Source organism: Ostrea edulis, chromosome 5 (genome assembly GCF_947568905.1).
Source record: "Ostrea edulis chromosome 5, xbOstEdul1.1, whole genome shotgun sequence".
NCBI classification, from domain to species: domain Eukaryota; kingdom Metazoa; phylum Mollusca; class Bivalvia; order Ostreida; family Ostreidae; genus Ostrea; species Ostrea edulis.
This window is the reverse complement of record NC_079168.1, coordinates 37,452,198-37,465,664: the sequence shown is the minus strand read 5'-3', so window position 1 is coordinate 37,465,664 and position 13,467 is coordinate 37,452,198. Positions and strand designations below refer to the sequence as shown.

General features: G+C 36.5%; 1 protein-coding gene across 1 annotated transcript; it reads left to right on the top strand.

The window, feature by feature from the left end:
- Positions 1–6,850: 6,850 nt before the first annotated feature.
- LOC125652457 (uncharacterized) lies at positions 6,851–9,498 on the top strand. The gene is made up of 2 exons (XM_048881679.2): positions 6,851–7,655; positions 8,931–9,498. Exons 1-2 carry the CDS (start codon positions 7,581–7,583, stop codon positions 9,240–9,242), a joined length of 387 nt encoding a protein of 128 aa, XP_048737636.1. The 5' UTR covers positions 6,851–7,580; the 3' UTR covers positions 9,243–9,498.
- Positions 9,499–13,467: the final 3,969 nt, after the last annotated feature.

Genomic DNA, 13,467 nt, shown 5'->3' with positions numbered 1-13,467 from the left:
AATGTTTTAGAATAAACGCGTAACGCGAAACTCAATTAATGCCAAAGCTCGACAGAAATTAGGATCTGGATGGACTGGGCCATATTGTGTTATATTCGACGGTTCTCGGACATTACTTACGAAATCCAACACAATGCTACAGGAAAGCTTTTAGTTGTCCATATAGACCATTTAAAGCCCGTCAAAGGCGACGGAGAGTCAGAGAATCAGTATGATTCTGATCAGGAAGAAGTTGTTGATTTCGGAGATGACGATTCATTAATCGATTCTGATGACGATACTATTGATTTATCTGAAAATGACCCTCAAACTCGTTCATCTCCACAGTACCCTTGTGTAAAATTATCTCGGAGAGGAAGGCTTATTAAGCCTGCGCCTAGATATTCACCCTAATTCTAAACTATTTTTAAAAGGGGGAGGAATGTAGTATTTATTAAAAAAAGAAAAAAAAAGAAAGAAAGATTTTTTGTTCAGTATCTTTTCGCTGCAGGGAGTTAAATGTCTTTGGTAGGCATGAGTTAGTACGTCGTGTAAATTCCTAACGCTGGAATGGTAGACTGGGTTATTTTCACCATGGGTGCTTGTAGGTAGCTTTCGGTGACTGTTCTACCTGTGTTTTAAAATGTTATACTGGAGTGTATAACGGGTAAAGTTAGGTTGTGTACTTGTTAAGTCACTGGGTTGACTGTTGCCTTTTTGACATATACCCTGGGTGGGAGAGAACATCTATCTTTGATTTTTATTATTATTTTTTTTTTTTTAGATTTTTTTTTGTTTGGATTGTGTATACATATACTGAAATTTCATTTTTTTTTTTTTAAAGGATTTTAACTTCCATTTCAGATGGAAGACGACACTTTAGATTTATTTGCGGATATTGATGAAATCAACGCCATCCTCCAACAGTGCGAGACAGACTCTATCGAGATTTTGTTTGATGCCAGAGACATGGTGTGCCCCATATCGGGATGCAAAGGGATCACGTTTCCCTCCAAAACCAAGTTTAGTAGACATTGGGAGGAGAGGCATAAACTTCAGTCTATGAAGTATCTGTGTCCCGTGTCCAACTGCCTAGCAGAATGCAGACAAAAAGCTGACATGCGGAATCACATAAAGGGAAAACACGAAAGTAACCCCCAGAAAATGGAGTACATTCTCGCCAAGTGTGAGACCGTGGTCCGGGAAAACAAGGGTTATGTTGACCCTGGCCTATATACGTATAGGGGAGGAACCAAGAAGGAGGAGGGGCAAAGTACACAGACGATGCCACTTCAAGCGAATTTCCTTGAGGAACTGGGAGTTGACCAACAGGTACCTGTTAAGCCTGAAGTCCCTGAGTCATCTAAACCAGATGCTCTGTCGCACAAGAAGAGGAAAATGACAGTTGAGGAATATCGTTTCAGGGAGACAGGGGCAAGTTCAGTGACGACACAAACCTCTTGGAGGGATTACAAGCCACTTACAGTACCTCCCCTACCTACGGACATAGAGGAGCTACAGGTCTGCCTTGCCTGGCTATGTAATGGGATCGACCAACTCGGGAGGACCAGGAAATTAGCTAAAAGAAGACTGGCGGAGATGGGGGATTCAGAACTTCAGAGGGAGAGGCAACTCAGACGGGAAGCGGAAAGGAAGAACAGAGAAATGGAAAAGGAGATCAGACGGTTGAAAGAAAGTGGGTTATGGTTTCCTGAACAGTGAAATAGACTCGTTCATTTTTGTTTTAAGAGAAAGACTCACCTTTCTTGTAAATATCAGGATTGTACATAAACTGGTTTTAAATTTTATGAGGAAAGTCATGTACATATGTTGTTTTGTTGTTTTAATTGGAATGTAAATAAGATATTCATTGTATATGTATTGACTAATGTGGATACCACATTAGATCTTAAGAGAGGGGGAGTGTGATGGTTTTATATCTATAGTAACTGTATTTTTATCACTAGTATTCTATTAGAATTACTTCCCTTTGTTTAGACCCGACCGGGTTTCTTATGCGCGTGCCGGGACTGTAAGACCCAGCCAGTCAGGTATTCTAGGAGAGTTAACAACCTATTTTCAGACTGTTTAGACGTATTTCGGGGACTGGGGCTAAAATTCGGAATTATAGTATACAACTTAAATGGTAAATATCACACTCCCTTGGACTTTAAATATTATGATACTGTTTCATATTTTGCTAATCAATTTGTAAATACTTGTGATTTTCATAAGAATATATTATTTATTCTTAAACACTGAAACTCTCGTTATTCTTTTATTGAACGCGGAGATACACGGGAATACTGAAAGTCCCGTTACAGTTATAAACACAAATTTGCCTATAAACACGAATTTATGAATTGAATTGCGCTCAATATTAAAAAATGTAGCATGAAATAATTTGATCGTTACAATGAGGAAAATAACGATAAATTTGTCTCGCTGTACATTGTAATTTTGAATATGCATGCCTCTTGATATAATTTGACTACTTTAAAAAGATCATCTTATTGACCTTTGATTCTTTTGTACATATGTTGTGTTATTAATTGTCACATAGGAGAGGTCTTTCTAGACAATAAATTATGCTATTATACTTTCATGTAAAATACTCGAACCTGATTGGTCGAGAAGCATTTGAAAAAACATATTGTTACCCTCTGAGAAAGGCACAAGACAGAGACAGATGGCGAGCAGCTGTGGAAGCCTTATGCACTGACCAGTGTGAAGAGGACTAAGTAAGTAAGTAACCCTCTGAGAACAGAAAACACGCGCCCCAGGGTGATAGTATCTAGCAACGGGTAACAGTACTTAACAACGGGTGATATTATAAAAAATTATCACATGCGTCATATTTATGCGCGTACGGTTCGCCGTAGATTGCTAGACGACGTCGTTTGAGCGTTTGTAATAAACGCGAGTACCCGCATCGAAATACGAAATATCGCATGACAGTGATTGATTAAATGTCAACAGACGTAAGTTTTTCTGCTTTCCAGTTTACATAAGATTGAGTATAATAAAACAAATATTGCATGTAGTTGAGGGTAACATTGAAATTTTCACGCCTCGAGAAACCATTGTCTCGGCTACGCCTCGGTTGACAATGGTTTACTCGGGGTGAAAATTTTCAATGTTATCCTCAACTACATGCAATATTTATATATTAAAACCAAACCAAAAGCATATCAAATGACAAAATCATAAAACAGTTAGTTACAAAGGTTACTGTGATAATTCTATGGCTTTTTCCAAAAGATGACAGCCAAGTGAAATAACCTTTGAAAAAGTGTAGATTCATCTCTTATTGGAAGAACTTAGGTCACCAAGTACTTTAGAAACATTATGAGCCGGGTTTTTTCTTCTTCAGGATATCAAATGAATCAAAAGCAAATGTAGATTAGCATAGTTTACTCAATAACTCAACATAAATTCAGGGTTTTATTGGTTGATAGTTCTTATTCTGTGACATTTTAAGGCTTGATTTCAAGCGACGAAGTTTTATACCGCCGTATCAAAAGCTGCTGTTAGCTAAGCAACACTGGTATTAATCAATTACAAATATAAATTCTACTTTGAATTCAATAAAACTTTAATAGCATATATACCAAAAATTATGAAATGTGCGTGTGTAAAATGTAGGCGTGTTAGCGTGTGCGTTAATTCGTGAAAGTTTCGCATTAATTTGCGAAAGTTACGCGTTCATTCGCGAAAGGTTTGCGTTATAACGTAAATGTTACGCGTTTATTCGTGAAAGTTTTGCGTTATAACACGAAAGTTACACATTTATTCGCGAAAGTTATGCGTTATAACGCGAAAGTTTCGCATTAATTTGCGAAAGTTACGCGTTAATTCGCAAAAGTTTCGCGTTATAACGCGAATTCTTTTTCAGGTACGAACATGAACTCAATGGGCTTTCGTAAATTAATGCTCTCATCAATGTGGTGGAATTTAATTTGATTTAATCGTAAAATTTAATTTGAACCTCGGTCTAATGGTTTAATTATCTATCTAATTCAACTGAAGATATCTTTAATAATTTGCAACATTTTTGTATAATAAATTAATGCGCACATAAATTCTTTTAAAGAGATCATTTATGGGTAATTGAAGATATATCTCCAATCATGTAGTTCCTCTTTCTAAAAGAATTATTACGCGCATCAATTGAATTAATGATATCATTAATTCAATATTGAAGAGAGGAATGATTCAATGATTGTGCGCATTAATTGAGTTGATGCGCGCTACAATTCAATTGAAGGGAGCAATAATTCAATTGCCTATCCGAGCATAAAACTGCATTTTGTTTTACTAAATAAAGTTGATTTGAAAGTCTTTGATATCATAGCATTATTGTGCATCTCCTCCATCTTTCATCCACATCAAATTTCTCTAGTGAAGCATTCCTCCCTAAGGTCAAATCCGAACGACCCGTGACTCTCACTTCTAATTACTGAGAGTTTGGAGAAGGAGCACCTGAAAATGAAACGTAGGCGGAACCGGGGTACAGATGACTTGCCCTTCTCTGCCAAAAAAAAGCACGGGGAAGATTGTATCCTATCATTCTGTAACTACATGTTTGTAGTAAATATATCAAATGTGAGCACAGTTATATATTTTATTTTCACTGTACATGAGTACTGTGTTGCTAAGATTGAAAACTAAAGCAAAAATGTATCTCGTGTTGTGTATGGAGCGCCAAATTAACATTAAAACAAATGATTGAAGATATCGTTAATTATCTAATTAATCGTATTGTCACCCGCATCAACTGAATGACGATATCTTCAAATGATTAAAGATATCTTCAGTTATTTGAATTTGATTTGGCGCTCCATAGTTGTGCACTATTGAATAGTTGAGTATAGAACGATGCACATGTATGTACCCGAAGTAAAGAAACGCTATTTAAACATTAAAAAAACAACAAGTCTTAAAAAACTCTATGCATGTCATGTATGGTCCTATGCAGTGGCGGATTTAGGGGGAGGGATAAAGGGGTTGCAACCCCACCCCATTGGTTGCACAGTTTTAACATAAATAGTATTTTTTGGAATTCTGGGCCCCTTCTATCTCTTTCCTTCTGGGCGAAAATGTACAAATTTGGGTCGCATTCCCCTTTCAACGGTTTTTTTTTTTTTTTTATTCCGGTCCAATTAATTTGTAAACGTCAAAACCGTGTCGCGGACAGTGTGACGAAAGTTATATCGTCATCGAAAGCGATTTCAATTTCAACCTGCCTGCTGGTTGAGCGGTCTAGTTCGTAGGTCACGCCCTGCTAGGTTGGATTCCGCGGTCTAGTGCGTAGGTCACGCTCTGCTAGGTTGGATTCCGCGGTCTATAGTGCGTAGGTCACGCCTTTCTAGGTTGGATTTCGGTTTAGTGCGTAGGTCACGCCCTGCCAGGTTGGATTCCTCAGATTACGAGTTCAACCTTGTGTACCTAGTAAAGAAGCCACAATGATTATTTTGATTATACCACTATATTTTTTTTCTTCAAATTACCGTCACATGCCCATTAGGTACCTCGTCTAAATACATGTAGTATGCATTATCGCTACCATTAGTCATGTATAAAGTACAGCATCTAAAATCGAGATGAAAAATGTCATTTCTGGCAATGTACCGGTAATGTATTCCTCCAAGAGATCATATTATCACCTGAACATTTTATGCTAAATTTGATCATATGTATGTTCAAGTAAATTATAAAATAACTATCGTGGCTTCTTTGCTAGTTACACAAGTACGACAGAGAATATATACTTATATTTTACTGTGATTATTTATGTATTTCTCTGTCATGCAATTTAATTGAAATTAGATCATTTGATCCGCTCATCTACTATCTTGTACACAAGGTAGCGATAGTAGATGAGCGGATCAAATGATCTAATTTTAATTAGATTGTATGTCATGATTATTGACTTGTGAGAATAAATTAATATCTAGGAATTGGTCCATTTTGCACACTTTCTTTTGTCTGTTTGACTCTATGCTATTTATTCACGTCGCATAACCGGGTATCTCACTGGATTCGAGTTGATTTTTACACTGATTATCACCATCAAATTAACTCGTCCTCCTGAGTAATTACGTCACTCATTATCACTTCGCACATGGTGGGTCAGCCCAATGGACAAATAGGATTTTTCTACTTAGCTCCTTAGTAAACATATTGATTACCAAGCTAAACGCAAAAACATGTAATTTGTAAGATGAATATGTTTGTAGATTTAGTGCTATCTTTTTGAGAGTTTTTAAATTTTTACTGTATACTATGTATGAGGCTTTGAAATTGCACAGTGTATTGAAGTGTGCATGTAAAATTTTATTTTAAAAAAACCCACTCAATATTTTAACAAAGCATCGAGTGTCTGCAATAGTAGATGAGTTATGCAGACATCCCTTGTTTGTATGTTACATGTATTTCAAAAGGGTTCACATTGTCTGTTATTGGTTTTGTTAGATCCAAGCGAGGTTGGAAAAACAAAAGGAAACTGGGGTATCAGAAGTGAAAAGCTTGATACATAGATGTGGTTTGCACTATGCTAGTATAAATCAAAATGTTGGTTATGTATCTTTGAACATTAGGCGATAGATACTTGAAATATATATGCAAGTTAAAGTCAATTTAAAACTTCTTTTGAACCGGAGGAGATATTTAGATATTGTTACAAGGATAAAGAGTTTGGTAGGTTTAGAAAATTATCAAGCCTATAGAATGTTTCGTACTTCTTCGTGAAAAACAGAAAGACATTTTAGAGGATGTAAACAAAATATTAATTTAGGCCAAATCAAGGATGAACTTTCAATGTTCTTTTTTTTTAAACTTTGAAATACATGGTGTTGATGGTGCTTTTTTTTTTTTTTTTTAATTTGTTTCAATGCTGAAATAACATTTATTTTCAACATTGAAAAATTGTGTTCATTTTCAATGTAGAAAAATCACCATTACTTCAACGTTCAAAAGATACTTCAGTGTTGTTTTGACGTGTGAAATTTGTTGGTATACAAGATACAATATATTGACCAATCAAGGGCCCCGGAAGGCATTGTTGACAAAAGAAGTATAATCTATTAAGACATTATTTCTATAGAAAATCAACAATGGTATATATCAACATTGTTTTTTCAAAGTTGAATCAACATTGCTTAATGTTTGTTAAACTTTTCATCCACAATCCAATGTTAAAATAACGTTGAATATACCTTTCAAGTACTTGATTCAAATGCAACCATGGCGTAAAGTTCTGTCAAGCTTAGGGAGCACAAACTGATATGACGTATTTGTTTTGAACTGTAGATACTTAAAATAATGCTGAAATCAGCAACACTGTACGTGCATATTTTTAACAAATACCGGGTGATAATCACTCTCTCTCACATCCAATACTGCCTGTAAAGATAACTGGAATTGTTTTGATAAAGGTCGGAATATATTTAGAATATGAGTATACACACGAGCCAGACACATCTGTGTGTGGCTGTCAGATTCCCTCAACCTTCCGGGGCGATGGCTCGCTAGGAAGAAAAAATGTTAGTACAAGCGAATGCATCATGACGGACAGAAAACGGTACAGTACTGACTGAGGGATGGATCCACCGAAAATTGTCATCACGAAGGAAAAGCTCAATGGCGGGTCTCTAATTCGTAAAACCTCCATTAGGGTGAGTTTTTTTATACATAAATTTCATAAGGAAGCGCGTGCATCCGTCGTGTAAGTAACTTGTGTAGCTTTTGTATATATGTATGTGTTGATAACACACTGAAGATCACATTGAATAAGTGTTAAATAGATGCAGTATTCCGGGACGAAGTCTTCATTTCGTGTTATGCAGCTGAGAAATCTAAATCTGTAAACCATAAAAGATTCGCGGGTAGTAATTCTTTGTTATATTCAACCTTAGTTGATTATTTTTAAATTACACCCTATTTGAAGAAAATAAAGAGTCCCACGAGCCTTATAACTCATCTGAGTACATTTCCCTTTATACAGAAAAATACTGCTAAATCTGTATAAATTGTGGACTCAAAAACAAGGTAAAACTTTAAATAAATCTCTCTCTGGACTAACACATAAGGATGCTTGCATACTAATTAGGCAGGCTATGTACCCCCTGTAATTATTGAGAGAGAGAAAAATTGCAAACCATTAAAAAAAAATTTCTATATAAAACTGGAGACATTCCTACTATAGACACACTATTGCCTGCGGGTCATGGAATGAAAGAAGAATAATCACTGTACGGGGAAATTTACATACCACCATGGTAACTGGCAATTCGTGCTCTTATGAATTTTGAAAAGAAGAGTTTGAAATGTTACTTTAATTTGAACAAATTAAAACAGACCTTTATAAGAGCGCTTGCAAATTGTGGCCATGTGCTTTTTGATAAGATTTATCTCTGTTATTTAAATCCGTCATCTGAAGACATACACAATGAGTCCATTGTACTTTTTTGAAACCAAATTTGGTGTGATTTTATGTAAACTGTTCAATAGATTCGTAAATCTCTTGTTTTGTTATTTTGGCGGGAACTGGTAACTATAAGCATTGCAGCTGTTTGTTTGTTTTGTGCTTCTTTTTTTATAGAAAATATTTTGTTCATACTAAGCTATATTTCACTAACTTTTTTGTGAAACTGGCTTGTAACTAAGGTATAGAAAGTGTTAAACAGAGCGACAAGAACATAGATATTGATCATAACATCTTACTGTAGTCTACCAGCATCAGGAGAGCTAAAACCATGCATAATTGATTTTTATTAGAACTTTAAGAATTTGATGTGTTCTGCGATTGACAAATTGCAATCAAAAATGCGTGATCATGGCTTGGTTGATAACTTGGTATACTTTTAAAAATCAGATTTAAACCAACTGATGGATACGAAAGACCCTATGTGGTGTCATATGAAGTTTTAAAATAATCCTTGGTTTTGTAGAGAAGAATTTCCTTGAAAGAAGACAAGAAAGACAAATACGGAAACTGGACGGAGAAATATGGTCGGATTAAGAACACTATGCTGTTGGATCGTGGAGTACAAAATACACTGGAATCCCTGCAGGAACGCTGGAGGATGCTCATGTTCATGTACGATGATTGCGTGGAAATGGTCAAAACCAGACAGCAGAACCGACTCTGCAGACGACAGCTGAAACAAAGGCGGGAAATGATAGCATGTTTCATCATTTACTTTGCCGTGACCTTCCCAGTGTTGATTGTAATACTCTTGGCATACTTCATATTGTTATGAATAGTAGCTGTATCGTCAGTGACGTCATCCATTCCAACATCTGTGTACATCATTAATTATGTGTACCATATTCAGAACTAGCGTTTGTCATTTATCATGACTGAAAAGGATAGGAATATAATGACGCAATATTGTACAAAGTGATAAGTAATCAAGAAATGTACATGTGATTATATGTGATATTTGTATCAAAGTTTGTATGTGACCATAAAAAAGGGACATTACAATATTTAAGTAGGCATTCGCCTGCCAAGAACATAATTTCCTTTCTCTTGGCCTGGTGACTCCGATCCCCTTTTAGCTCAGCGTGTTAATCAAAGCTTCGCATATTCAAAGAGCATTTTGTTACTGTTAGGTGAAAATTATGCAAACACTGAAACAATGAAATGCATGGTATACGTAATCCACGGTGATCGGTTTAATTGTATCAAATGAACGCTTATGTTCGTGATCCAGTTTTACACTCACCTTGTTAGTGTATTGCTGAAATAATGAGAGAAAATTAACCGAAGTTTAGTAAAGATTTCTTGCTTCAATGAAGAAAATTAGATGCTGTTATAAGACAATAATACCCGCATGTAAGAGATATACTCTCCTTTGTGCTTGTGTAACTAGCAAAGAAGCCACAATAGTTATTTCATAATTTACTTGAATATACATTTGACCAAATTCAGAATAGAATGCTTAGGTAACAAGAGGCCCAGGGGCCTTATAGGTCACCTGAGTATCATGTAACAACCTTCCAATGTTTGAATTAGGTTTGTGTTTAAATATAAGAATTTTACTTTTGGATGGAAGAAACATTGAATAGCTATGTGGTCAGCCCCGCCTTTGCACCAGAACCCCTGACCCAGGGGCCATAAATTTCAGTTTTGAAAGAAGCATCCTTGATCATCATTATCATACTATTAGTTTGTCTACTTAATACCCAGCAGCAGAGGAGAAGATTTTCAAAGAAATAAAATGCATTTTCACTATATGATCAATAGGGCCCCACCCTAATACCAGAACCCCTGACCCAGGGGCCATAAATTTCACAATTTTGAAAGAGGCATCCTTGCTCATCATAATCATGTTATTGGTTTGTCTACTTAATACCCAAGGACAGAGAAGAAGATTTTCAAAGAAATAATGCATTTTCACTATATGACTTATAGAGCCCCACCCTAGCACCAGAACCCCTGATCCAGGGGCCATGAATTTCACAATTTTTAACAAGAGGTACTGTGAGCAATGCTCACTAAGAATACCCCCCGCTTACCCCAATCTCCCAAAGGGTGTTGGTAATAGGTATAAACTACCTCTGTTCTGAGTGTTGCTACTTCGATGTCCAGTGCGCTTGACCTTTGACCTTTTGACCCCAAAGTCGATAGGGAACATCTTCATCCCATGGGTAGTTCATATGTATGATATGGTGACTGTAGGTGGAAAGGATAACGCTTTAGAGCCCGGAAACCATATTGCTACTTCAATGTCCAGTGCGCGTGACCTTTGACCTTTTGACCCCAAAATCAATAGGGATCATCTTCATCCCATTAGTAGTCCATTTATATGATATGGTGACTGTAGGTGGAAAGGATAACGCTTTAGAGCCCGGAAACCATATTGCTACTTCAATGTCCAGTGTGCTTGACCTTTGACCTTTTGACCCCAAAATCGATAGGGAACATCTTCATTCCATGGGTAGTCCATATGTTTGATATGGTGACTGTAGGTGGAAAGGATAACGCTTTAGAGCCCGGAAACCATATTGCTACTTCAATGTCCAGTGTGTTTGACCTTTTGACCCTAAATCGATAGGGAACATCTTCATCCTATGGGTAGTCCATATGTATGATATGGTGACTGTAAGTGGAAAGGATAACACTTTAGAGCCCGGAAACCATATTGCTACTTCGATGTCCAGTGTGCTTGACCTTTGACCTTTTGACCCCAAAATCGATAGGGAACATCTTCATCCCATGGGTAGTCCATATATATGATATGGTGATGGTAGGTGGAAAGGATAATGCTTTAGAGCCCGGAAACCATTGCATCTACAGACGGACGGACAGACGGACAACTCGATTCCAGTATACCCCCCCCCCCCCAACTTGTTGCGGGGGGTATAAAGAGGCATCCTTGCTCATCATTACCATGCTATTAGTTTGTCTACTTAATACCCAGAGACAGAGAAGATTTTCAAAGAATTTCTACATTTTCACTATATGACCAATAGAGCCCCACCCTAACACAAGAACCCCTGCCCCAGGGGCCATGAATTTCACAATTTTGGTAGAGGGCTCAATGCTCATTATAATTATGCCCACAGTTTGGCTTCTTGATGTCCAGGAGTAAAGAAGAAGATTTTTTAAAATTACACTCATTTTGATGGTTTTTGCCCCACCCCTCAGGCCCCAGGGGGGCAGGGGCCACGAATTTCACAATTTTTGTTCCCCTTCACCCACAGATGCTATATGCCAAAATTGGTTGAAATTGGTTCAGGGGTTTCAGAGAAGAAGCTGAAAATGTTCAAATGTTAACGCACGACGACGGACAAAAACAGATAGCAATAGGTCACCTGAATGAATTCAGGTGACCTAAAAATATGACCTGGGCCTTTTGGAGGAATACATTACCGGTATACTGTAAATTCCTAAATATACGCGCGTAATTTTGCGAGAAGCATCAATTGCGAATTTTAATTACTCGCTTTTATTTTTATATTGCTAAAATACATGTAAAGACTGTTCATCAACAGAGCACTCGCGAATTTATGTTCTCGCGATTTAACGTATACAAGTCCATTCGCGATATTAAATACTCGCGTAAAATAAGGAATCTTCAGTATTGCCAGAAATTCCATTTTTCATCTCAATTTCAGATGTTGCATACTTTCAACATGTTCATGAATAAAGCGCTGACTAACGGTAGCGATAATGTAAACAATTTATCTACATAGTAATGAACATGTGGTAATCTAATGCAAAATACCCTTTAATGTTATAATTTCATATAATTAATTCATAACTTAATAAAGAATAAATATTCATAATCAATGAATTTGTGTTTGAAAAGGAGTTGTGGAAGGAATTAAGTTTTTTGTTTTACAAAAAGTCCCTACTACCACCAAAATATATTCTTGTTGCACATGGCAATGCACTGAGCACCAGGGTTTTTGTTTGTTGTTTTTCCACCCCATTTGCCCCTCAAGGTGAAAAAAAAAAATTCGAAAACTTATGGCACATTCAAAGGACACCACCAATCATCTCCCAAAAAGATGATTTTGCTACTGCATAAAATGTTAGAGGAGTTCTGGGAACCAGATTTTTCTATACAGAAACATCGTTTTCAACCCCCAATTGGTCCCCAGGGTGAAAATGACAGTGCTGAAACTTTATTGCACCTACAGGACATCACCAATCAGTTTCCAAAAGATGATGTGGCTATTGCGTAAATTGTAAGAGAAGTTCAGGAATCCAGTTTTTTGGTTGTTTTTTTTTAAAGTCGTTTTTCGACCCCCTGGGTGAAAATAAAAATTCTGAAACCCTATTGCACATCTACAGGACACCACCAACCATCTTCCAATATAGATGATTTGGCTAATGCGTAATATTTATGAGGTCAGGAGTTCTGGGAACATCTAGCTGCAGAACTGTAGCTCTCTGAAAAAATATTAGGACAGATCAGAGAGCTACAGATCCACCCATTATAAACACCTTCGATTTACGACACAGGAAAAAAATGCGCACAGTTGAGGCCTTATATCGTTGTATTCTTGCATCGTCCTCTCATAAATTTAATATAAAAAAATTCTTAACATATTTTCCTACATTACTTGTGTACAGCGGATAACATGCTATATATATATATTAAAACTGAATCTAAGTTAACTACTTGTCAAAGTTCGTAATTAGAATTTGAGATCGAAGTCAAATGTAAAAGTGCTATAGATTAGCACCTGTTAAATATCAAACAGTTAGAGATTGTATAATTACCAACAATATCCTTATCAATTCAAATTCATATAGATATTGAAAACAGGCACTACTTAACAAAATGCAGCTATTAAATATCAAACACCCACCAAAACTGTTAAAATACCAACAGTATGAATTTACACAGAACAGGACTGTGAATTCCACCTAATGACATTATGTTTCGATCATATGATAGTATGATGTAAAATTTCAATCAAAAACTTCTTACAAAATATGTAAATTCCAAATACTGTGGAAATGACGGA

Coding starts and splice junctions, on each gene's coding strand:
- LOC125652457 (XM_048881679.2), top strand. CDS start 7,581: ATGGATCCACCGAAAATTGTCATCACGAAGGAAAAGCTCAATGGCGGG. Junction 7,656..8,930: donor TTCGTAAAACCTCCATTAGG/GTGAGTTTTTTT, acceptor TTGGTTTTGTAG/AGAAGAATTTCCTTGAAAGA.